This window comes from Elaeis guineensis, chromosome 2 (assembly GCF_000442705.2).
Source record: "Elaeis guineensis isolate ETL-2024a chromosome 2, EG11, whole genome shotgun sequence".
In the NCBI taxonomy this organism is placed as follows: domain Eukaryota; kingdom Viridiplantae; phylum Streptophyta; class Magnoliopsida; order Arecales; family Arecaceae; genus Elaeis; species Elaeis guineensis.
In genome coordinates this window covers 115,505,743-115,532,467 of record NC_025994.2, presented here as the reverse complement: position 1 = coordinate 115,532,467, position 26,725 = coordinate 115,505,743, and the positions used below count along the sequence as shown (strand labels likewise).

The following is a 26,725-nucleotide window of genomic DNA, read 5'->3' as shown; positions in this document are numbered from 1 at the left end:
GACAGTTTCCTCTCCTGGCAGCAGCACCGATGTCCTCCAGCCCTACCTTCAGCAGAAAGGATCCAACTGTTTATAGCCCATCGATGAGAACCAGAATTACTTATGGCTGTGGGCCAACGTCGTAAACAAAAAGCGTAATAGGATATGGGACAAAGGAGAAATTCTTTGTGCGCCGCGGAGCGGGATCAGGATACGGCGCACGAAATTTTTTTTTTTTTTTTTCGATCTCGCACGTGAGCCAATCATCACAAACAATGTGTGAGATTATACACTGCCCGTGATGCACACAAAATTTCACATGGGACGAAATCTGGCTAGGGCCAGTTTAATTGCACTATTCTAACTAGGCTTTGTTGACGTGTAGCTTGTATTGTTTATTTATATTCTTTCTGAACAAATAATCGACTGCCTACGAGTGAAGTCTTAGCTCGAGCTTACTTGTTACGTTTCATATCACTTGTAACATTTGAGCCCATTCGTACACTGTTATTTGTTAATTGTTGGCTCTACTCCATTTTAACCTCTCCAGGGTTTGTTTGAACTTTGTACCATCTTAGGCGCTTAGCTTGGGATGTGAATGGGCCAGGCTTGAAGGGCCATTCCTAAGCTTGTGGCACAGCCCTAGCACTGAGCTTGGGTATGCCTGGGCTCAAAACTGTCAACAGAATAGCTCTGATCCTGCTCATTCCAGGTGATGAGAAAGCAAATGTTCGTCTAAGTTCAGGATTAATTTGCTAAGACCATATTTCTGCTCGGCTGGGCTAGGCCTAGACCAGCCTTTTCAACATTTGGCCTGGCCTAGCCCAGCCTTTTCAACATTAGGCCTGGACCCAACTTGAACTTAGACCATCAACAGCAAATTTAGCTTGGATGTTCTCATGCCTATATGACACAAACGCTATCCATATCTAGAGCTGGATTTTAGGCCTAAATAAAGTAAGAAAAGGCTGCAGGAGTGTCTCTGTCAAAGTCTGGCTTGTTTGTCTTCCCTTAGGAAAACCCAGCCTTTACACATCCTATCAATCAGTATTTTTGGTGGAGCTAAATAGCCTGATCGTGGTGACAAATGCTACCGCAGTTGTTCGTATATCCTTACAGATAATGGCAGCATCTTGAATCAACAGACCACCAAACCAGAGGCCACGTCCTCGGTCATCTGATCTCCCCACTTTGATTGACAAATGCTTTTCAATCTTGGAGCAACACTTCTCCTGGTTACCTTTTAGAAGACAACCAATAAGACACTGCTGATTAGTCATACCCGCAATTGAATCGAGGTGTAATTCCCCGGCCGAATTAAAAAAATACAAAAAAAGATTTTAATCACCTTTGACAACGGAGACGGGCTCATATCTTAATTTACTAATTAAACATTTAATTTCCTTCATTTACTTGTTTCATCAGTTTGCCCAGAGTCCTTCCGTTTTTCAGACTAGGATGAGCTTGAACCACCGAGGAAAAGAAAAATAGAGCTATATAAAAGGGAATTTGATCTGCTTGAGAAGGCCAATGGTAAATATTTATTCACCACCATAATAGGAGAATCCACAATAAGACAGCTTCACTCCCACGACAAATACACACAGTAAACCACCAGTAGATAAGATGAAAACATTTTAAGAAAGTGAAAAAAAAAAAAAAAAAAAGGAAGCAGCTCTAACAGCAAGAAGCCACCAAATCCTTATCCTGAACTCTTTACACATGCATTCTTATGTTACACAAGCTGCAGGACGAGGGTCCTCTATTAAGTCTTGAAACCCAAGCCTGACCACCTCCTTGCGCCCTCCTTCTTAACCCTCTGCGAATTAGTAACCATAAGATTTTCCAGAGACGCCAGCTTCCTGTTTCTGACTCTGCCTGCTTCTTTTAAGAGCTCAGCGAGCCTTTTCCTCTCATCTTCAACATCAGGGTTTGCTGTTCCAAGTTTCTCCTCCCTCACCTTAAGTACATATTCCAGGATTTCAATTGCATCTTCCACCCTGTCGTAAAACAAGTGCAACGGAGTAAATGGCTTATAATCTCTGATCCTGAGTTATTGGCATACCATAGTTTGTGCCAAACAGCTGACAGGGTTAGAGGTGGCATCTGGATCATAAATAGACTTTGACAATACCAACCTTCCAACATTATGGAAATGCGATTGCTGGACCAGAAAATGTTTATCATGATAAACCATAAGTGTGATGCACCAGTCATTACTCTAGGAATGCAAGTTCTCATAATTAGGATGCCACTAAGGGTTAAAAAGTAGAACTATCAAAACTTCCCTGCATCAGTATCCAGAATAAATTGTATTTATTAAGCATAACGATGCCCTACATACAATATCCACAGACTAATGACAACAAATGAATGTAAGAGAGGCTCTGAGGAAAACGAGAAAGCTGCTTAAAGCAGCTTGTTTTCAGCTCAAAATTCAGCTGGAACTTAACTCACTCAATCAGTAAAGAGCTTGAGCTAGATATGAGCAAGATATTTCAGCTAGTTCTAGTTGTAGTTCAGCTCATTTAAGCTCAAAATATTTGTAAATAAATAAATAGATATGTTAACCACAAGACCAAGATATGAGCATGAAAATTAGCTTAAACTACATGCATATGGAACCCTTGAGGGACCTCTGGCTCTCACCAGATTTCTTAAAAATTCATGGACATCTCTAGTTCAGTTAAAAACTAAATAAGCAGAGCCTAAGCTACAGCAGCTTGTTCCAGATTGGTTCGTTTACCCCCTGGTTGTGTTGATCAATCTGTTAGAAAAACTCGGATCAATGTTGTCAAGATCAGGATGATAATAGATGAAATTCTGCATCAAGGGTAAATGCAGTTGATCTCATCAGTCGTCAAATCACTTATCTGGCCCTGATAGGAAAAATATTATATGGTCAAATATGAGATCATAAGAAAAGCACTATCTCCAACTGGCAAACCGAAAAACCAAGTCAAATTGAACTATTTGCGGCAGCAGACACTTTAAACAGTATCATCTTGCCGCCATCACCTCTCTCCAGATCTGCCAGCATTTCTTTTGTAAGTATACAAGTTTACAAACTGCCTCCTCAAAAGTAGAATTTTATTCTACATCAGTTTCCCATTGACCAGCAAGACATAATCTTGATTACTGACAGATTAAAATGCATACCGACATTCTGGAAAATCATTACACAAACACTTTAAACAGAATCAGCTTGCCACCATTACCTCTCTCTAGATCTACCAGCATTTTCTTAGGTATACAAGTTTACAACTGCCTCCTCAAAAGTAGAATTTTATTCTACATCAGTTTCCTGTTGACCAGCAAGACACAATCTTGATTACTGACAGGTTAGATTGCATACTGAAGTTCAGGAAAATTCTTTACTACACAAACTGAGTTCAATCAGTACCATACTATTTTCGAAAGAATATTTGCATCCAGAGCTAACTTCTAGTATTTGAATAGTCTGCTAACCAAATGTTTTCCTCTGCTTCACAGAAAGAACATGGCTGCAGGGTCTTAAGTAGAATAATAACATGGAAAGCTGCTACAAGGAGAAACGTCAAAAAAGACAACATCAACTAGAAGATATATCTATAGATTTCTGATGACTAATGTAGGTTGACAAGTTGTGGCAGGTCAATAAGCTCTTCTTTCTGTACAGGAGTGATGGTGGAATTTGGTGTCCCTATTTTTCCTTTAAACTAGCAACATATCCTTCAGACTTAAATTCATGAAAGAGTACACTACACAAGGGGAGTTAGCAATCTGATGCTGCTTGTGTTTCCTCAAGATGACTATATACACTTATCGAGCTGAAGATGAAAATGTTGAGCCACCTGAATTGGCTAGTAACATGCTAGCTGCATGAGAGAGAGAGAAGGGGGGGGGGGGGGGGCGCAGTTCTGACCCAGGAGAAGAAAGAAATCTGAGCAATCATGCAAGTTTTTGGAGCCTTTGGCATTAAAATATTTGAAGGAATTTTAAGATAAAAACACTAAGCAGTCATGGAAGATTTGTATTAGAAGTTCACAATATTGTAAATGGTGGACATTCGGGCATGTCAGCAAATCACATTCCAAGGAGATGTTCAAAATCTATGTTGGACATTCAGGCATATCAGCATATCACATTTCAAAGAGATGTTCAAAATCTTGTTATGACGACTTCCCAAACAAATGATTTTTTCATAGGATAAAATTTTATGCCCCAAGTCAAATTAAGTCAGTAAACCAGCCAACCGTTCAAACATAGGACTAACATTCCTTGCTCATGAAATTATAGCAGGCCATGAAAATAATAACTCCATCACAAGCCTCCATGCACACGTGCATGCACAAAAAAGAAGGAAGAAGGAAGATAACTCCAACTCCCCCAAATTTCTTTTCTAGCAGTACAAAGTGACTCTTGAACCTTAGGACCCTACTCGAATAAACTATGAACCCCATTCTAAGAAGAAACCTAAATGGTTACGCAAGAAGTTGTCCATATAAAAAGCAATTAGAGTGATCATTGACTACTTCATGGCCTTGACTTCATAATCTCTTACTTGCAACATAACCACCATTTACAGCAATAATAAATACCAACTAGGATTTTAAATACCATGGAATGGGCCCTCTGGTTTTTCTACGGAATGGGACACCCCGTGTACTGACACTTAGGTGGTCGATGTCCCCTGTCCAGTCTTCCCCACTCATCCCATCTTGACACTTGGGATTGTGGGAGACCCCAGCATCCCACCGGTATTGAAAAATTTGGAACCAACTTTGTCAAATCAAGTTCCTATATATCTAGCCAATGACCACCTTTCACAACAACATGCAAGAATTAAGTTATCAGTGCTTCTCTTTGAGCCAACAAATGCTTAGCCCTGTTCCTTTATATTCAACCGATCTCCCATATTGATTTCAACTTACTAATGGCAGTAGACTAACATAAAACCAAAGTATTTTCTAAGAAAAATTTTAATTGTTATGAAGTTCATTATTAGCAGTAGATTTTTATTTTTATTGAGTAAAATTATTGTAATAGAATATAAGACAAGCATGGAAGGAGTTAAGATACATGATAGCCTCTTTGAAAAAGCGATAACTTTATAGAGTTTGTGGGTAGGGTTATCAGATATATGATGCTAAAAAACAAGAGGAAGCAGTAGGTGTTAGTAACTAGTGCTGACTAGTTTGGGTTGTACACTTGTAAGCAAATACCTTTCAGATACGAGATAAGGATGGAATAGTGCACTAATTCTCTATATGTTAATTATATGGATGAAAAGCTTGTCAATTTCTATAAGGACATGGAAGGATCAATTAGTTGGTTCATTGGTAGAAGGCACGGCTATATCAGCATTTATAAGTTATAATTTATTTAAGTAGAAATTTAATGTGACTGAAAAATTGATTGAATAGCCCTTAAGTAACCTGCCAGGAGAACTTACTTGTAACAGAAATGAGGGTCTATATCTGAACAATAATTGCCATAATTTGTTCGATATATTAAAACCCTATAGGACAAACCATTTGTTAAATGAACTAAATGACCTCTTACGAGTAAATCTAAAGTACCATCAGCAAATTGGTGTAGGAGGCATGAAAATTGCAGCATAACAGACAATTTAACTTGCAAGCTACAAATAGAAGCCTGAGTGCTGATTAAAAAGTATAAATATAGTTTAAAGACGAAGAGTGAAGAAATATGAGAATCCAATAAGTGCAGAAGTCGTGATTACCTTCCCATGGCATCATATGTTGCAGCAAGATTGCTATATACCCCAAGAGTATCTGGATGGGCCGACCCACATTCCTGCTCCAAAATTGCCCTTGCTTCCTCAAATAGCTCGGCTGCCTCATCAATCTTAAAGAGTTGCACACATGCCAGTCCCATCTGATTCAACACAACCCCAAAGAAGGCCGACTTTTTCTCACCAGTGGCTCTCAGCTTGGCCACAGCACTCTCAAAAGAGCTCCTAGACTCTCCATACCTCCCAACCATGTAGTACATCACCCCCATCTGGGCTTCAATTCCTGCAACCGTGCTCCACTGCCCCGGTGAATCCTCCAGCTGCTTCAATGCCTTCTGCAACAGCTTCAATGCCTCTTCAGGCTCGTTCATTGCTTCATAAATAGCCGAAATTTCCATCAGACCCCCAGCAATATCCTCAGGACTGGTAGCTGGAACAGGTTTGGCATAGATCCTGAGGGCATTCTCACAGTAGGACTTGGACTCCCGGAACTTGCCCGTCTTGTAGTAGAGGTCGGCAAGGCGGACAAAGACCGAAGCAACAGACGTGTGGTTGTCGCCCTTGGTGGACTTGAACACTGTCAGGGCCTTCTGGTAAGAGAAGACGGCCTCGTCGAAGCGGCCAAGGGCCAGGTAAGTGTTGCCGATGCTGACATCAATGGCGGCGACCTCGGTCTCCTGACCATTGGCGATCATGGCCATGGAGGCAAGGACAAGGTGCTCGAGAGCGCCATCAAAGTCACCCTTGGCCTCGTAGATGAGGGCCATAAGCCGGCGGTCGGCCGCCTCCTCGAGGGAGGCGGGAGGGCTGTGCTCGCGGTGGATGTCGAGGGTCTTGCGGCACAGCTTCTCCGCCTCGTCAAACTGCATTGCCTGAACATGAGCTTCTGCCAAGTAACTGCCAAATTTTTAAAGTTCAGTTACCGATTCGATTAGCCGGGAGGGGTTAGGGAAAAAGTGGGATAGCATTGGGAGGAGGAGAAGAGGAGACAAAGTGCGGGTCTCGGAAAGGGAAAGGCCAGGTTAGCGGGGCTCCCATGAAACAACTAAGCATCGTGCCTGCCCAGAAAAGCCTAAGCATCGTTGATTTAAGATGTACTTTCACCACTCGTGTCTATGGCTACAGAATTTTTAGTCCTAACGGACCCTGATGCACGTTAAGTGTGAATCCCCCGGTCCGCGGTCTTGAGTGCGCCTAAAGTCGAGGACCATCGCAGCAATCAAGACCATCCACGCCAGACGACAGTGGTTAAAGTGTTTTTTTTTTTTAAAAAAAATGCAATACACGGAAAGGAAGGTGTATAACGGCGGCGCTCTTACCGGCAAGTCTCGGCTACCCTGGGATCCGACTCCCCGAGCGCTTCCATCTGGATCTGGAGCCCCTTGGTGTAGCACTCGATGGACTGATCCAGCCTTCCAACCATCGAGTGCGTGTCCCCGAGCTGCATGTACCCGGAGAACGCCGCCAGCGCGTGCTCCGGCCCCCGTTCGGCCTCCGGCACGGCCGCCACCGCTCGCTCCAGCACCGGCACCGCCTCCTCGTATCGCCCCAGGCTGCAGTAGATCGCCGCCGTTACGTGCAGGCTCATGGCCAGCTCCAGCGCCGCCCCCTCCCCCAGCCTCTCGAACGCCCGCGACGCCCGCACCGCGTACTCCAGCGCCTTCCCGGGGCCCTCCCCGGACGCGATCGTATCCCGCGCCAGCTTCAGCAGGAACGGCCCCAGATCCGGGTTGTCCAGCGCCGCCTCGTCCGCCGCCGCCATCGTGGGTGCCCGCTGCTTCTCCGCTGACGACGATCCAGGGGTCCGCTTCTTCCGGTCCGGCGAGGGCCTCGCGCGGGAGGACGAGGAGGGCGACGGGGTGGAAGCCTTCTTCGGCATCGGGGATCTAACCTCGCCGGGGCGCCGGATCTGGGTGTCGCCATCGTCAGGGACGGCTATCCGGAGAGGCGTAGCGTCGGGTGGGGCGACGAGGCCCGGCATGGAGGCGTTGAAGGCGGAAAACTAGGGTGTTTTCGTTGAAGAATTAGGAAAAATTGGAAGAGAGATTTGGGGTTTTCCGACGAGAAATCGAAGTAGGGTGGGCGTTGGAGATATAAAAGAGATGGAGAGTAAACGGGTCGAATTATTTGTTAGAGATTACCACTCGCCACCATTCCTAAAGCTTGCGTGCAGGGTACTCCTATTAATAATTAAATAAAAAGAAAGAAATTCAATTTTTAAATAATTAATTAGTGGATTTTGGAATCCTGGTTCTTCATTAGTTCAAGTCCCTTTTGCATCGCTTTCCCGTTAGATAAATGAAAAAAATAATAAAATGGTTCTCAAAGATTATTTACTTACCATGAGGCCCCTATATTCTTACTACAATTACTAGGAAGCCACTAGCTTTTGTTGGATTAAAAGCAATCTGATGGGAATCGGACCCATGGAAGGGGCTACCAAACGTGTTACATATTATTATATCCATGTTATTTCTTTTCCACGCTGTTATACAACTGGTTTCTGGATGTCTCTAATTACAAAAGGACAAAAGTATTCTTTAGCTCTTAGGTTTCCGCTTCATTTTTAATGAGCAAAGTGGCCTCAATGTTTATTCTCTGCCTGTTTCTAAAATAATTAAAATGGGGGAGGGCATAATTGTCCTTAGAAAAGAAATGTGCTTTATCAGGAGCATTGCTTTTTTAAATGTACACTACTTGTGTCGATAAGATATAAACATCTCATAGAGAAACACCGAGACAAGGGAGCGTGCTTATTGAAATCAGGGGTTTATCTATCAAACCGAACCTGACTCGATGTGTGGCACGGCAAGATGCACGTGACATATCGCGGTCCCTTCAGGGGCAATGCAGTAAAGAAATCTATACAAGAGTCGGATTCTACCAAAAAATTAATCACAAATTCACCGTCGGATCAGGATCCTACGGGGACCAGGACACCTCATCCCTACAAAACCCGAAAATTATATGGTCGGATGGGCGATGGTAAAGACCTGTCCCAGACGTCGCACGCGGTCCTTTGTTGACCGGCGGAAAAAGGAGGGGGATAAAAAGTCTAACAAGCGAGCTTCTGATTATACCCTGTGATGGTGGACCCAGGGACGAATCGTCTAGACTTAGATCGCAGCCACTTAATGGGATCAGATGGTCGATGACACTGGAGGATTAAAAAATGCAAGAGGTTAAGTCGAGTGACGTAAAAGAAAAGGCTATTCCAAGCAACAGGTGGACCGGTAACTCTGAGCATGCGTTCGGGCTAGGGAGGGGTCCTCTCGGTAGGTATGCGAGTAGCTAGTAAATTGAGCGTGCAGCGTGGGACAAATGACAATTGCCAAGGGGTTAATTATAGTGTGAGCTTGACCTAACTAAGAAGTTTGCGACTTAGCTCGCACGAACAGCGAGAACCGCAAGCTCCACGAGAGGATATTGGATTATATATAATAAAATTTTGCATAGATTGCTATAAAATAATAGAAATTTCATCGATATTATTATCATTTTTTTAATCTAAGGTCTGAACTGTTTAGGTCTGAGCTGCTAAGCATTTACTCCCACCATAGGAATTGATATCGTTTGAGGCTTATGTTGAGATTCTCTTTAACGTACTATGATTGTTAGACTCGCTTAAATAATGTTAAATGATAGTTCTGCTACCTTCCTCGGTGTCAGGTTCCGTGATTGATTTTGTGCTGATGTTGCAAGTAAAATTGTGAAGGACTGAATTGGAAATGATAATTTGCCTGGTATAGATTTCAATACCGTCCATGTATAACCCTTCTGTATAGAAACGATGCACAAGAAGAAAATATTATGCTGCGGCCTGTCTCCAGCGGGGCGCCAGAGTGCCGAACGGCGTGAAACCAAGGAGATGCCCACCTACTGGAGAAAGGCATAGTCAAGGTGAGCCGAAAATGAGAGCGAGAGTTCACAATCTATTGAACTGAAAATTGGATATCGGATCAACTATAACCAGCAGAAGGGCTAATCGACTGCATCCAGAAGCGGCAGTAAACCTGCAAAGTAAGTTTCATCAGAGTGGAACCTGCAAAGTAAGTTCTTGCCAGAGGTTGCTCTGGTAAGAATCTTTCGATGCTCAAGTTAGTTTCTAACTCAATAGATGGAGAAGCAAAAAGGCAAAATTTTTTGTTCTATATTTTTGTGCGTATCCGCCGGAGGTTCCTTTTTATCTCTATTTATAAAAGGAGCAAGATCAAGAGTGGGAGGATGGAAGGTCATTCCGATCGTGACCTGTCGTACAAAGTCATATGGGGCATCTTTAAATGACTCTGACGGCAGACATGTCTTTTGTTCGGTACTCAGATGGCCGCGGTGGTGGGTCTTACTACGCGTGTGGTGCAATTAATGATTCACAGCTTTCATCATGACGCACAGCCTGCCGTCCAGGTTATGGCTCCTGGATGATGTGACTTGATGTGATCCGACGGGTAGCGTGGTGGCCACGTCTGACATTCAGCTGTTGCCCACGAATGGTGCCATCTAATCGTGATTCTGATAGTCGGTAGGCGTTAAATAAGTAGTTGGCCATATATCAAATGTTACACCTCATCGTAGGCGGCACGTCGAGCCGAGTCGATTTAATGCCATTTGGTTAAGTGCGTTACCTTAGTTGGTCAAGTATTTCAATCTCAGTCGGTTGAGAGTCGACTGGGGTAAAACTCGTTGGTTCAAATCGGACTGGACCACAGTAATCTGGTCGGTGCATTACATTTGATCGGTTGAAAAGCGAGGAAGAAGATTAGCCGGCTAGACGACGAGGATCTATCCTGACATGTTACATATGAAAAAACTACTTGATTTAGATCCAAATTGGATGGGCTTGGGTTTGTAAAAATCAATCAAGTAAACAAGTTTTGATGTATTCAAAGCCGTACTCTAACGGTTATACAGTCCCAAAATCTGAATTGGATCCTGGTAGGGTCCAAGTTTGGTGTGGTTCTTAGTGACAACTTACTGTCCAACCTACCCCAAACAAAGCTCATTCTAACAACATGGATGGAAGCATGCTAGACGAAGGCAAATAAAATAAATAAATAAATAAATAAATAATGAGATGGATCTATAAAAATTTTATGAGACAATAGAACGTTAAAGAAATAAAATCATTGATGCCCTACAGGATCCTTTTCATTAACCTGTCGAATAAGCCTGTAACAACAGTCTGTAATCATTTGCGACCTGCAATCAAAAGAGAACCAAGCCAGATGTGCTCTCATTGTCATCGAGCAGCACCTTGATTTTTCAATCCCAACTTCAAAAATTTTTATGGGAGGACCTCACAAGCTCTTGGATGAGTTGGGAACTAAATCCGTACGGAATATCATGCTTCACCCATCAGAGGCAGTATCTGAATCAGTCACAAAAATTGAAGACAGACTTTATCCCTAATAGTTATGTAAAGATTAACTTTATCATGATAATCATCCATTATATCCTCAATTTATTGGAGGCTTATCTTTAGTCAGAGTCCAAATGAATTAAAACCAACCAAAATAAATCCTGATGCGTGTTAGTGTGGACTACATTGGGATGAGACTACAAACATCTTCATTTTAATTATTTAAAATATTTCAAAAATCTTTATAAAAATTTCTCTGGATCTGATAATTGAAAAACTGACGTGGATCTATATTTAAAAACTTAATTACTTCGTAGGATATACATTACACACTTAATTACAAAATAACATCAGTGTGAATCATGGCAGTAAATGCATTATCAATCAACACACGATCTTTCACGCATCATAACACTAATGACATCTTATAATCAAGTTCTTTATGTGGAATCTTACTTTATTAATAGATAAAAATTTATGTCTATACCTTGATCATCTTTATATCATATGGTAAATGGCTGATCAGTATAAAATAAAATAAATTGAATTTATTATAAAATCTAATGTGACGACTTTATACATAGTATCCAATATATATCATAAAATGAGTTATATCTATATGATCCACATGATCCCTCAAAATCTCGTGAATGAGTCCTTTAGTCAGCTAATCTATAAATATTATTCGCCTATATAATATGTTGTACAGACATTGTGTCCTTTATTCTCTCACGAAGAGCTAAGTATTTAACACCAATATATCTGCTGGTGCTTGCACTCTCCGTATTGTAGGAGAATCTTATTACAGAATTATTATTATAGTATATCTTTATTGGTCTACTTAATAAAGTCAATAACTCTAAGTTCTGTAATAAATTTTAATAACTATATAGCTTGCGAGGAAGTCTCATATAGATTACGTACTCTGCTTCTATAATAGATGCAGTGAACAAGACCTTATTGCATACTCATCCATGATATAACACCTTCTGTAGTAGAAAAATATATATGATAATAGACTTCCTACTATCGGTGCATATAGTAAAGTCCGAATCTTAATAGCCTATTACTTCATGATGATCAGACCAACTGTATGTAAGTATGTAAACTTTTATACGTTATAAGTAATGCATGACTTTCTCTACAGGTTTTTAATGCTCTATTCCTAAATCATGTTGATAATGTCCAACCATTGATATACCAAAAATAATATCTAGACGCAAATAAATATGGGCATACATTAAATTCTTAACAACAGATATATAAGTTATGAACCTTATTTCCTTTTCTTTACCTTAATTCTTGAATATGGAGTTTTATTAAATTTATCACCCTTTATGATATAAGCATACTCAAAAAATATTTTTTCATCCTAAATTTAGTACATAGAGATGTAAATCTTTTAAGATAGTCCAAGTAACTCTAAAGATCTATCTGTATAAATCTTAATGTCGATAACATAAATGATTTCATCTGTATCTTTCATCTCAAAATTTAAAGATAGAAACTATTTGATTTCCTTAAGTAGACTAAAAATACTACTGACAAATAGAATATTATCTATACAATATCAAAATTATAAACTTACTCTCACTGATTTTCAAATTTATACATTAATAGTATTTTTTTTAAATTCAAAAAAAGTGATTATCCCATTGAATTTAAGATATCACTATGTAGAAGTCTGTTTAAGTCCATGACCGATTTTTTTAATCTGTAAACTATATGCTCTTGTCCACTGACCATAAAATCCTCGAGTGTAGACCTCTTCCTCTAGATTGCCATTGAGGAATACCATTCTTACATACATCCGATATAGTTTTAAGTCAAAAATAAACTACTAAGGCTATGACAATGCTAAAAAATAGGTCTTTTTAAACCAATACATTTCTTTTATGTGAATCCTTTTACTACAAACTTGATTTTATACTATTTGACCTTCCTATTGGAATTCTTTTTGGCCATATAGATCTATATGTAACCTATTGGTTGTACTCTTCAGATAGGTCAACTTATTTTCAGACATGATTATTATCCATAGAGCCTAGTATTGAAAAAATTTTTGTACGGACCAATTACATGAAAAGACCAAAGCTCAAGATGACTGTGCTCAATAGATCCACCTATTAGAGTCCATCACCGACTCATATTTAGCCATGACTCCCATCGAGTTAGTCCTCTGTAACCATCTGATTGACGTCTTATATTCTGAGTAGACAGATCATGGCCAACCATCTCTCGACGGTGCGCTATTGCCAACGTATCCTCATTGGTCAATCCTATTTGGCCGATCAGCTTCACGCCAATGATAGATCTAGGCCGATACATCTCTATGTAGTAGCACCTTAGGGTGACCAATTTCTGATCATCACCGATCCCTGATCGTCACTGATGATACTCAGTTGGCAACTTCATTCGAAATACAACACCCATCAGACAATAGCTGTCTCTGGACTGATTAGGCAACCACAACCACTGCATCTTGAAAATTTTGAGTGACAATCTCGTGCCTCATGATTCATGTCCTGATCATACGGGATTACACCAACTATTTGCCAACTGAAGATCCAACTCTCCGCTATAAAGAAGACTTAAAGAGGACCTCCAGAAAGGTACATTATTCTGCCTCTCATGCTCCTCCTTCTGTTAAACGAGAGTTCTGACTTGAGCGTCGGAGGATTCTCACCAGAGCCATCTTTGGTTAAGAATTTTGTGCAAGTCATGCCTCCGGAAGGCCAGCCTCACCATCGACTCCAGCGTCTCGACACCTAACGAATTCTTGCACCAATACCTAGTGGTTTCTTTTATGAAATTTAACCATTATAAAGAGCCCTCACTTTTCATGGATTGTAAGAACATCTCGAGGTTATATTTTTTTTCTCTATATTAGTCAGATACACTACATAATCTAGAAGTATAGCATATTTTTTTATTCTAATAGATCTTCAAAGAGTTATCCCTTGATCCGCTTGTAGTGATTGCTAGATAGTGGCTTCTTTGACAATAGTAACTTTATAGAGTGAAACTTGATAAAGTAGTGGTTCCTTCTAAATATTATTTAAGAAATAACTATAGGAATCATCATTTTTGTCTGCTTTTCAAATTAAGTCTTATCTTTTCTCAAAGATAATATCTCGAGGTTCTCCACTTCTACTAAATATGGTATCTTCTAGAAATCTAACTTTATTTTCTACTATTTATGGTTTACGAGATGGACAATAGAAATATCCTTTTGACTTCTGCAAGAAAAATCTGCAGACTGAAGAGATTGATGGGAAGTTCTCTGTCGAGAGACCCTCCAATACTTAAGTCAGTCACAGTCGGAGAGGAAAAACAATAGGAGGTAAATGGTGAGAGCAAGTAAGAGAAAATCCCTTATGATATTGATTTTGGCCCTCCTTTATGAGGGAACACCTGTCAGGTAGCAAGTCACCACTCGTCGGAGAAGTGACCATCTAAGGATTAGAGATAGTGAATGTCAACTAATCCTGACGGAACCAATCTTCCACTAGTGAAAAAAGACTGTTAACACCGTCGACTGTCAGATCGAGATGCCCCACATGCTAGGGATCCTTGGAGCTTTAATGGATCTTGCAAAGAATTGAGACGGAGATCGAGTAGGATCGATGGCTATCCGGCGATGTTAATCTTGTCGAACTGTCGATCTAATCCAGATACTCGAATCAAAGCCGAAGTCCGTAGAACTCCCAAAAAGGCCACACAATGTCGCTCGGACCATGCGGTCTCGATGGCTAGGTCATGTTGCCATATGCTCGCCACATCATCAAAGAGTTGCCATATCATCGGATGGACAAAATGCTATCCAATAAGTACATTTATTGTTTTGGATCAGAAATAGATGGTCTGGGCTTAAAGATGAAACATTGATCATTCTTCCCAAGTCCTGCAGAGGATTGCAGCAACTAAACACATTTTTTTCTCCAAAGTCCTGTAGAGTATTCTAATATACATATTTGACCTCAATTAGAATGCCCGTGCCACAATCAATGATGCACGAACGTGGGGCATGTGCACGTGCACACATGCATGCGAGCCGGACACATGCATGGGAGGGAGGACCAGTTCATTACTAGCAACAGAGTCAAGTACATAGAAAGGGCGAAATACAGTCAAAAAAATGTTACCGTCAAACTGATCCATCGAAGAGTCTAGATGTATTTCTCCATATCTTGCTAAAATGTGGCAATACAGGATCAGCATACACTCAGACAGCTCTCATAATGGGGACTGATAACAGTGACTCGAAATGGATTGGCTTGACTACAAGGCGGGGACCATGTGTACGCAAGAGAGGCAAATAGGGACATTGCTGAGTGAGCCAGGGTTTCTGTCAGGCCTTGCTTTCCTTGGGTCATGCCTGGGGCTTGGTCCCGCATAACCATACGATGTCCCCCGGAGACTTTCTTGCGCGCACTAGGGTCCGAAGAATTAAATAAAGTACAACTCCTTGAGTAAATTACAATGTTACCAAAGAAAAATACATCATATGGCATGCATGAAACTGGAGTCAAAACCATATTAGATATAGATCATATATCAATATATTTATATCCATATTTATTTTATTTAATAAATATAAATATAAATATAAATATTAATCGAATGTAAAATTCATATACATTTTTATTTTAAATGATTATAGATACAAATTAGATACTGAAAATAGGAATATAAATATAAATACAAGTCACATAATTAAATTTTATGATACCACAAAATTAAAGATATTATTACATGAATGATAAATCAAGTTAGCTACATATTAATATAGTTATATTTTTTTTAAAAAATTTCATGAGTGCATATAAAATTAAATAAAATTTTAAATATAATCATACATTCGAATATCTGATCGAATAGATAGCTATCTATTCATATCCGTTTTCTTTTTCTTCTTTTTTTTTTTACGGATATAGATACAGATACGAATATTTTTATTAAATGCTAAAATATCTACCGATACATAAATATATTCAGATATCAAAATGAATCTGAATCAATATTATCTGATCTACTTTTATCCCAGCATGAGACTATTATTTACAATATTATAACAACATTCTTGATGAATGAACTACTTCGCTATGTCTTATTCTTAGGTTATATCATAAAGAAATAACATTGAGCTAATTTTGTTTGTGTTTTGAGGATAAATAGAAAGACATATACACATGAATACAAAGAAAGATCAACAACAAACTATATATTGAAGCATGCTTTAAATGCAACGACACATGCATTTCTATCCTCCCATCTCATAAGAAAGAGAAATTTGGATTTTTTTTTTTTAGTTTTCAACTTAGATTCAATTATTCGGTCAAACATTTTTTTAAAAAAATTCTTAAATAAAGTAAAAGAAGTTTTAAGATATCAGACAAGATCATCACTATAAAATCATGTTGATGTAAAAGACATGATATCCAGAAGCACATAATGTTCCCATCTTTTTTATTTTCAAAATGTAGTACGTGTTCTATATTTTTGAGTCTTATTAATTTCAACAAATCTCAAAAACTAATGTCCCCCAACCCTTCAAAAAAAAAAAAAAAAGGTCCACTCATTAGCAAATTCTTGTCAACAGAGATCATTTGCAGTTACGCAATTGGAGGTGGTGAACAAGTACGGAACACTAACGTGGTATTGGCCTTCAACAAGTGTCCGATTAAGCAACACACGCAGACCATGCACACGAACACTATTCACGTGTTTATACACAAGAAACACACGCACACTATGCACACGAACACTATTCACGTGTTTATACACAAGAAGACCATTCACATTACCTTGCTTGGTAGGTTTTTGGACGCAAATCCATCCCCAGTGCTTTCACTCTGCCCTGTGAAAGAGAAGATCAAGAAGAGGATTAGAAAAGGCATGACTTTCGACGTGGTTAAGTTCTCAACTTTTAACCATTGTTCTTAGGGGGCGACCAGTGATTTAAGGAGACGTAAGGCTTTATAAAGGCAGGTGGAAATGTTATAGAGGCTTTTGGCATCGTTCCCGGGCACTAACTTGTAGAATGATGGTGAAATCCATCAGGCCACAAAACAAAGTCAACTGCACCAAGTTTTCCTACTTCATTTTCACAATTTCTACCTCTCTTCACTCCATCAAAAGGCTATCGTATGTGGGGTGGTGGCCGGTGGGAGTAAACTGCATGGCCTCATCTCACAGTGGTTTTTAACTAGATGGAACCGGAGGTTTTCATGCTCACTTATTCTTTTTTTTTTTTTTTTGGTAAGAACTGGAGCCTGAAGCTTTCATTATCATATATAGTAACATGTAGTACATAGAAGAACTTGTTGTGATAACCATCAGCATGGTACAAGCATACCCAGTCTAAACAACACAAGGCACCAAATATGTAATACATCATAGTATGACCCCACATGAAAATTCCATTTCTTCTTAGACCAGGTCAAGAGATCGACTGCCAAATAGTCATGAGCAGATATCAGCAAGCAATTATGAATTTGCTACCAATAAAATCTGCAGCACGATTAGCTTCCCTACATATGTGAGAAGTACTAAAATTCCTACAGCAATTCTTCCAGTGCACAATATCCAGTAAAACAGGGTACTCAAGCTTTTTAGTGATTGATTGATTTGAGATTAGAGACATAGCATGCAAGGAATCTCCCTCAAGATAGATATCATATGAGTGCAATTCTACCACTGCAACAAACATACCCCACCAGGCTGCAATTAATTCTGCATAATTAATAGGAGAAATAGATGTCTGTTTACCCCCTGCTCTAATAAGAGTTCCATTGCAATCTTTGATAATATAGCCTACAGCCACCTTATCTGTCAGCACAGCCACATCAAAATTAACCTTGAGATATCCAGAGGGGGGAGGTGACCAAAAAACAGCAACATAGGATGAATTGCCTAGATTGGGCATCTTTAAATCACAACAGCACCTCAACGGAGTCCTAAGATCCACATGATTGCTGGTGCTGTTCTGACAGTTAACATAGGAACAAACCTGTCTCATTTGTTGAAATGGGGAAGCAGCATACTTCTGAAACACCCTGTCATTCCTACCAATCCAAATTCACCAAGCAGTAATTGCTATCATTGCTTTATTTCTTCCCTATACCTAGGCAGCAGACATAGTATCTACCAGACTCGGCAAAGAGCTTGGAATACTATCTATCGCATACCAACTTTTCAATAAATCCCAGCAAGCAGCTGCATAGGGGCATTCAATTAACACACGATTCGTGTCCTCTATAGCATATCTAAACTCCCGTTATAGTTCCAAGAACCAGTGTCCATAGGCTAAAAATACCATTTAAACCGAGATGAAGGAAACTCAGATATTTGGTGGTGCATAATCTCAAGCCTTGCAATCAGGATGTTGCACTTGGCCATTGTTGATGTATTGTTAGTCCAGCGACCAAACTGTTAATCAGAAAGATCAACATCAACGGTGAAGAAAGGTAGATGGCAGAACCCAGGCCTGCACACAATATATCGGGACAATTGATTTTTTTTCTTTCTTTTTTGTGTGTGGAAAAACTTATTAAAAAATAAATTCTTTGAACCTCTCAAAAACAACAACGTAAATAAGAATCTCTACAAAGATTTGTTGCCAGGAAACAAGGGAACCATGATAGATGAACATAGCTAAGTTTATGGGCACATGCAAGGGGGGTCAGGAAAATTTGCTATTCTACTTGCACACCCATGAATCCGAACCATCCAGGTCATCCTATAAATTTTCAACATGGCCACCCATTGAAAATAGAAAGTTGCATTACCTGCAACTATGAATTTAACTATTGATAGTTTGCTAATAATATATATATAAAAAAAATAGAGGGGAAAAAGAAAACAACATGCACTATTTTAAGGCATGGTAAGTGGCCATCGTCCTCAGTCCTCAAGGCGATTTTGGGCCAGAGGGGAACCTGTATCATCATTAGTTAATGGGAATATGGAATCAACATTAGAAGAAGAAGAGGAGGAGGCACTATCTCTGGAGAATTTGGAAAATCCAATAAAAACATCTCAAAGGTTCAGATCATATTCTTGAAAAGGAGAGAAAAAAAAATATGATAATAATTATATGAAATATGATATCAAATCTTCATGAAAAGGAGACAACATATCCAACAGCACTATGGCAGTCTTCTGTTACTAATCTTTATGCATTGACGGACAAGAAAATCGTATGCATGAGAAGCATCATACGATCAATGTAGTTACCCAGTGGCTTACTAGCAGCATCACCAAATTAATGGCAAAATTGGCTACATTCTTGTAAGATAAATTGGCTTGTACTACAATAGAAGAGCTCAACTTTCTTGGTACATATACAAGTGATCTATGCTAATGTAGAGAAGTAAGATAAACCTCTGAAGATACTAGCTGCGGGTGGTCCAACTTGGACCAGCAAGAAATGCAAATGAGGACTCCCAACTATCATGGACTTCCTGAAAGTAATCTTAACATAGAAAGCAAATTGATAAGGCACCTATTGCCATATTAAAATTGTACAACTGAACCAATCATATAAACAAGGACAGCTCATAACTCATTATTGTTATCATAGTGTGTACAATATCACAGTAAATATTACTAAAGCTCACTGGTTGATCATTTTCTGCTTTAGAATAAAACCCACACATAGAAGGAAAAAAAGCAGAAAACATAAGCATTAAAAAAAAAAAAATCTTACTAAAATCACAAAGCATGCAAAAGAAAAGATACAGCAGGTTAAAAGAAATTTGAAAGACTTCACTAAAGACTAATCTGTTTTGTTCCTTTAGTTTAAAACTCAGGTCTTCTGGATCTTGAAGTTATATGAACTATCAGATTTCTCCCAAAAAGAAAAAGAGTATTTAACCTATCCAAATACTAAAATACTCATATCTGCTGTCCAGTTTTCCCCAGGTCATTGACAACCATGTATCATATACAAGGGAACCTACAAGTAGAAAAACAAAAAAGAGAAGAATTCTAACATAGGATGTTAGGTAAAATTAAATTATATGATTTAGCTCATGATTACCTGTTTTCTTACCGCTGATATGGCTAGAATAATCTTGATTAAAAAATATTTCCAAATTTATCAAGTTTAGGATATCAAGAGGAAAAAGGGGAGAATTTAGAAGGAGAAAAAGACCTAGCTGGAGCTCTTTCTCCAAGGCCTCAATCAAGCCTTCCACTTCTGCTCCTCAATGAACCTCATCACCACCACCTCCTCAATCACCATATATGAGGATCCTACATTGGTCTTGCAATAGGGAGTCTCATGTACTTATACCAGGCCAAGGAACCCACTACCGTCTGGCTCTAGAAAATTTGTATCTCATAAGAACTTGGAAAATTGTATTGGCTCTAGGAGCTCTCCCACAAAAGGGGCCTTAGTTGTACTCTTTTTCCATCAAGTGATAATCAATAAAGTTTTTAAAGTTCTTCATCAATTCATTGATTGGAGCGATTCCCTTCTTGCCATGGTGTGAGACCATGATCCTGTGAGAGATGATTGGTACAAGGATGAATTCTTTGAGCATTCCGCAGAGAGGTTGAAGGTGAAAGGGTGAAGACTCTCAAGGAGGTTGGTGCGAGGTCAACAGTAAAACCTTGCTTCCACATATTCCATATTCTCGGAAAGGCTTGCCTGCATCAGTTTTCGTATCAAAGCAAAAAAAAATATGAACCTCATTGTTTTATCGCTCTCGCATACCCCTTTATAGCTTTCCTTCACCACCCTATCTGTATGATCAACAGTCCTCTTCTGCTTCATCCCAGAAAAGAAATAATGATTGCTCCAAAGGTTTCCAATCCCAATCCCAATCCTAATCACCCAATACCTCCTTTGGACAACATCCTTGTAGCTGTACTATCCAATATGAGGCTTAATCCAAGTTAGTTAGGATGCGTTCGGACAACATATCCAATACCATTTGACCCTGATTTCAAACTGTTTAATATTTAGGGCCACAAGATCCAAGTTGGACCTGGTTTTCTAGTTAGGTTAAACCTGGGATTCCGAGGTTAAGCCAAAGCTGACTTCTACTGCCTTTGGGATTCTGCTCTAATTCCAAATAGACCATTTCAAACCAAGCTTATCCAAGAACATTCAAAAGATTTTCCGAGAAAGACCATTTAGAGCTCTCTAAAGAGATCATGGATCACCGACGAATTGACTATTGCCACAGCTTCGACACCGTTCCAATTCACAACATACCTAGCATCGAAACCTTATTTTCCCCGTCAAAAGTCTAGTCCACAGAAATAAAAAGAAATAAAAAGCATGGAGGAATACCCATTAAAATCCTAAGTCGAAAACCAAAATTATCTTTGAGTACGATCTCGAGAAAGCGAGAAATCTCAAGAAGAAGCACTAAGAACGACCCAAAAAGAAAATGAGAAGGCCACGAACTCATACCTCAAGAAGAATCACCAAGAACGATAACAAAAGAAAAGGAAAAGTCCAAGAACTCATCCCTCAAGAGAGTCACCAAAAACGATCAAAAAAGAAAAGGAGAAGCCCAAGAACTCAGACCTCAATAAGAAGCACCAAGAACGATCCAAAAAAAAAAAACAGAGAAGGCCACGAACTCGTACCTGTTGCGGCCAATCGCCTCGTCGCCCGATCGTCGGAAAGCGTGCACCTGCAAAAGGAAGTCCGCACTGACCGGAGGCGGCTCCGGCGGGGACCCTCCGACGGTCAAGTCAGAGAGGTGACTGGGCAACAGTGAAATGCAGACAGAGAGCTCTGAGAAAGAGAGAGGGAGAGAGAGAGGAGCGAGCCTGCGTATGTGGGAGAGACGGGCGGATCGACCCCTTGCACTGTTGCCTTCCCCGATATATATAGTGGAGCTAGGTATGGCGCCGTCATTAATGGCGCGGACAAGTGAGGAACTGTCAACTCACTGTGGACTGTCAGAGCCGCCGTAAAAACGTCATGTCGCCGTGTGGCCGTCCAATCACCAGGGTTGACCCGGCTCTCGGCGGGACCATGTCCCTAGGTAACTGCGCCGCATGTCCGTGTCAGAGCTGACAACGTCTGACGGCTGTACGGTGGTTGGAGGAGCCGACCGACCCAAAGTCGGTAGCCAGCTGAGTGGTGTCGGGCCCCTCCATTGGTCGGCGAGCATCATGTTGCGAGAGTCGGCCATCAGACTTCCTGGCCGGAGTCGGCCAGTCGGTCGGTCGGAGTCGGCCAGTCGGTCAGTCGGCCGTCGGGGTCGGCCAGTCGGGGTCGGCCAGTCGGAGTCGTCCGTCGGGGTCGGCCAGTCGGTCGGTCGGCCGTCGGAGTCGTCCGTCGGGGTCGGCCAGTCGGAGTCGTCCGTCGGGGTCGGCCAGTCGGTCGGTCGGCCGTCGGAGTCGTCCGTCGGGGTCGGCCCCTTCGACCGTAAGTCGGTCGGTGGGTATTCCCCAACAGTTGCCCCCCTCCACTCCTGAGCCCGATGTCGTGTTGGCTCGCGTGAACACGTGGGCGACGGCTTCGGACGAAAGGAGTGGTGTTCCATCTTTTCCTGCCCCGACTCTGGCGATCATATCAACGAACGATCCAATATCGATCGTCCCGACTGTAGGTCGAGCATGCACGTCGGGTCGGAGGTCGGCCAACCTCCGAACGTTGCTCGTCGACACGATCATTCTGCAGAATCTGATAGTCGAGTAGCATCCGACGTATTCGGATAGGATAACGATGGCAAGTCGAATATCCATTGTCCAGCCCTTGGTCGGACGTATGCGTCGGGATGTATGATAAACGGCGGCAAGCCGAATATCTTTCGACCGGTCGTGACCAGATCGGTATGTCGCGAATGCGACTGCGGTCGTCTTGGCGTTTTGCCCTTCTTAGTCGAAGCTAAGTCGGCAAGTTAGCCAGCCGCATTAGTCGAAGCCCTTTGCCTTCAGAGGCCGAGGCCGTCAGTTTCGGCGATCAATGATCGAGCCGTTGATTCGGCGATCGACGATCGGCCATGTTGGTCGAAGCCTTTTGCCTTCAAAGGCCGAGGCCGTCGGTTTCGGCGATCGATGATCGAGCGGTTGATTCGGCGATCGACGATCGGCCATGTTGGTCGAAGCCTTTTGCCTTCAAAGGCCGAGGCCGTCGGTTTCAGCGATCGATGATCGAGCCGTTGAGTCGGCGATCGACGATCGGCCATGTTGGTCGAAGCCTTTTGCCTTCAGAGGCCGAGGCCGTCGGTTTCGACGATCGATGATCGAGCCGTTGATTCGGCGATCGACGATCGGCCATGTTGGTCGAAGCCTTTTGCCTTCAAAGGCCGAGGCCGTCGGTTTCGGCGATCGATGATCGAGCCGTTGATTCGGCGATCGACGATCGGCCATGTTGGTCGAAGCCTTTTGCCTTCAAAGGCCGAGGCCGTCGGTTTCGGCGATCGATGATCGAGCCGTTGATTCGGCGATCGACGATCGGCCATGTTGGTCGAAGCCTTTTGCCTTCAAAGGCCGAGGCCGTCGGTTTCGGCGATCGATGATCGAGCCGTTGAGTCGGCGATCGACGATCGGCCATGTTGATCGAAGCCTTTTGCCTTCAAAGGCCGAGGCCGTCGGTTTCGGCGATCGATGATCGAGCCGTTGAGTCGGCGATCGACGATCGGCCATGTTGGTCGAAGCCTTTTGTCTTCAGAGGCCGAGGCCGTCGTAGATTCTTCGCTCCTTCGATATCTATCAGGATCTGCGCACGAGGAGCGGGGAGAGGGGCGTAGGAGTCATACCTGCGATGCGTCGGTCTCGGACTCCATCGTCAGGGTGACTTTTGGATTCGTCGGGGTGGCGAGACCCGACTATCGGTCGGGAGCCTGCTTAGTTCGGCGGGTCCCCGACCTTTCCTCCGCTTCTCCTTCGGGCCTCTGGGTTCGGCCAAACGTCGGTCGGATGCCCCTTCATCCACGCGCATATACTTATATGCGCGCTCCAGTAGCTCGGCGTATGTTCGGGGGAGGGTTTTGTCCAGGGAGTAGGTGAATCGGGATGCCCTCAGCCCCCGCTTCATGGCTGAGATTGCCATGTCTTCGTTGAGGTCCCGGACCTCGAGCGTGGCCGCGTTGAATCGCGCCACGAAGTGTCGGAGCGTCTCGTTTTCCCCCTGCTTGAGGGAGAAAAGGCTGTCCGACGTTCGCGGCGGCTTTCGGCTGGTGCTGAAATGGGCCACGAACGAGTGCTCGAGCTGTCCGAAGGAGTGGATACTTCTCGATCGGAGGCCGGAGTACCAGACCCTGGCAGCCTTGCGGAGTGTGGCGGGGAAGCCGATGCAAAGGAGAGCGTCGGTTGCCCCTTGAATCGTCATGAGAGCTTTGTAGCTTTCCAGATGGTCGATTGGGTCGGTGGAGCCGTCGTAAGACTCCGCGTGCGGCATCTTGAACCGACTGGGGATCGGTTCGTCGAGGATGAGTCGGGAGAGAGGTTGGGCGGTTTGGAAGTCGACGTAGTTTGAAGACTTCTGGCCGTCCATCTGCAACTGAGCGAGTCGGCGGTCGATTTCCTCGAACCGGCGCTCGTAGTCGTCCGCTCGTCGATGCTGGGAGACCCCAGGGGTGGAGCCTCCGGAAGATTCTGAGAGAGAGGCCGACGGCGTGCGCGGCCGTTTCTCCTTCCTTGCCCGTTCCAACGGGGAAGGGGAGGGCCGCTGGGACCGTCGGTCGTCGCGCCATGGTCGTCCCTCCTCTTCTCCGTGGGAGCGCTTTTGGGGGCGCTCGCATGGAGGCGACAGGGATCGGCGCGGTCGTCGGCGGCTGCTCCTGGAAGGCATAGGTCGGGCCGCCGGTTGCTGCTGGAGGCTTTTGACTGCGTCGGTCAGTACGGTCATCTGCCGTACGATAGCCGCAATCTGCGCCTCCGTGGTCACTGCAGGGCGCGGAGAGCTAGGCTCCGCCGCCGGTGGTGGCGGGGAGGCCTCTTCCCGGCGGGAAGAACGCCTCGCCGACCCAGTGACTCTCGATCGTTGAGCTCTTGTCTTTGTCATGCTGTCCCCTACCTGGCGCGCCAATCTGTTGCGGCCAATCGCCTCGTCGCCCGATCGCCGGGAAGCGTGCACCTGCAAAAGGAAGTCCGCACTGACCGGAGGCGGCTCCGGCGGGGACCCTCCGACGGTCAAGTCAGAGAGGTGACTGGGCAACAGTGAAATGCAGACAGAGAGCTCTGAGAAAGAGAGAGAGGGAGAGAGAGAGAGGAGCGAGCCTGCGTATGTGGGAGAGACGGGCGGATCGATCCCTTGCACTGTTGCCTTCCCCGATATATATAGTGGAGCTAGGTATGGCGCCGTCATTAATGGCGCGGACAAGTGAGGAACTGTCAACTCACTGTGGACTGTCAGAGCCGCCGTAAAAACGTCATGTCGCCGTGTGGCCGTCCAATCACCAGGGTTGACCCGGCTCTCGGCGGGACCATGTCCCTAGGTAACTGCGCCGCATGTCCGTGTCAGAGCTGACAACGTCTGGCGGCTGTACGGTGGTTTGGAGGAGCCGACCGACCCAAAGTCGGTAGCCAGCTGAGTGATGTCGGGCCCCTCCATTGGTCGGCGAGCATCATGTTGCGAGAGTCGGCCATCAGACTTCCTGGCCGGAGTCGGCCAGTCGGTCGGTCGGAGTCGGCCAGTCGGCCGTCGGGGTCGGCCAGTCGGGGTCGGCCAGTCGGAGTCGTCCGTCGGGGTCGGCCAGTCGGTCGGTCGGCCGTCGGAGTCGTCCGTCGGGGTCGGCCAATCGGAGTCGTCCGTCGGGGTCGGCCAGTCGGTCGGTCGGCCGTCGGAGTCGTCCGTCGGGGTCGGTCAGTCGGTCGATCGGCCGTCGGAGTCGTCCGTCGGGGTCGGCCCCTTCGACCGTAAGTCGGTCGGTGGGTATTCCCCAACAGTACCTTACTCCGAGCAAAGACGAAGAGCTTCGTATGCATATCTTCTTCTCCAGCGATGGACGGACGGAGGAGACCGATCCGATCGGGGCGTTGGTCGCGAATGAAAAGCCTGGGAGCGTCGGGATGGTCGGAAGGAAAAATAGAAACCCACATTGTTTCGACTTCTGAAAGCGGGAAGAAAGAGAGATGAGGTGACACGCGACACGAGAGAGAAGGGGGGGACCGCGGGCGATCGGATACTATGTGAGTCGGGTAGAAAGACGTTATTATGTATAGATGAATTACGCACACCGCGTGAACTGTACGCGTTATACTGAGGTGAGTCGTATAAAATACACACAATTATGTATAGTTATTTTGCATGCTATATTCCAAACTCGGGCTATTGAAAGTATTTGAGCCATCAAGAATTGGACAAAAAATATCACATCTCATATTTGTTGCCGATCTTCTTCTAACTACGAAAGCTACCGTGCACAATACCAATGCCATCAAACATTGATGATGAACTATTTACTCTCAATCCAGTCAAAATGTAAATACTGAAAAGTCCTCTGTTTCGCCCAAAGTTGTCCATCCATATTCAACATCAAATTTCAGACATTGTTCCGGTTCGTCAAGCTTGTGGTCTGTTTGTTTATCTTGGTGTTTCTTTATCTGGTTTTTACCTAGGAAATTGGATTTTGCATTTTTTGATTGACAAAACTTAGGATAAATTGAATGGCTGGAAGTGAAAAATTCTTTCACAGGCAAGTTAGCTCGCATTACTTCAATTAGTTTTTGCTGCAACT

General features: G+C 43.2%; 2 protein-coding genes across 12 annotated transcripts; both read right to left on the bottom strand.

Annotated features, from left to right (window-relative positions):
• Positions 1-1,497: 1,497 nt before the first annotated feature.
• On the bottom strand, positions 1,498-7,832 carry LOC105040371 (protein KINESIN LIGHT CHAIN-RELATED 1). The gene is made up of 3 exons (XM_010916862.3): positions 7,036-7,832; positions 5,705-6,613; positions 1,498-1,979 (listed from the first exon to the last, which is right to left on the bottom strand). The coding sequence occupies exons 1-3, from the start codon at positions 7,695-7,697 to the stop codon at positions 1,745-1,747; spliced, it is 1,806 nt and encodes a 601-aa protein (XP_010915164.1). The 5' UTR covers positions 7,698-7,832; the 3' UTR covers positions 1,498-1,744.
• A 7,102-nt stretch (positions 7,833-14,934) lies between these two features.
• LOC140855825 (uncharacterized) lies at positions 14,935-26,196 on the bottom strand. 11 transcript variants are annotated; one of them, XR_012139185.1, is made up of 5 exons: positions 25,938-26,130; positions 19,458-19,548; positions 17,027-18,503; positions 16,880-16,932; positions 14,935-15,506 (listed from the first exon to the last, which is right to left on the bottom strand). XR_012139185.1 is itself a non-coding variant. In XM_073252876.1 (4 exons), the coding sequence occupies exons 1-4, from the start codon at positions 26,085-26,087 to the stop codon at positions 15,354-15,356; spliced, it is 447 nt and encodes a 148-aa protein (XP_073108977.1). In that variant the 5' UTR covers positions 26,088-26,114; the 3' UTR covers positions 14,935-15,353. The 11 variants fall into 11 exon arrangements, 2 of the variants coding, with proteins under 2 accessions (XP_073108977.1, XP_073108978.1); XR_012139186.1 differs by having other exon boundaries at positions 19,458-19,537; XR_012139190.1 differs by lacking the exons at positions 17,027-18,503; positions 19,458-19,548 and adding an exon at positions 21,499-21,677 and having other exon boundaries at positions 25,938-26,196.
• Between the last annotated feature and the right edge of the window lie 529 nt (positions 26,197-26,725).

Coding starts and splice junctions, on each gene's coding strand:
- LOC105040371 (XM_010916862.3), bottom strand. CDS start 7,697: ATGCCGGGCCTCGTCGCCCCACCCGACGCTACGCCTCTCCGGATAGCC. Junction 6,614..7,035: donor AGGGTAGCCGAGACTTGCCG/GTAAGAGCGCCG, acceptor AAAATTTGGCAG/TTACTTGGCAGAAGCTCATG. Junction 1,980..5,704: donor ACATATGATGCCATGGGAAG/GTAATCACGACT, acceptor GTTTTACGACAG/GGTGGAAGATGCAATTGAAA.
- LOC140855825 (XM_073252876.1), bottom strand. CDS start 26,087: ATGTGGGTTTCTATTTTTCCTTCCGACCATCCCGACGCTCCCAGGCTT. Junction 19,549..25,937: donor TCGTCTTTGCTCGGAGTAAG/GTACTGTTGGGG, acceptor TTCTATGTTAAG/ATTACTTTCAGGAAGTCCAT. Junction 15,507..16,879: donor CCAAAAACCTACCAAGCAAG/GTAATGTGAATG, acceptor TTCGGACCCTAG/TGCGCGCAAGAAAGTCTCCG.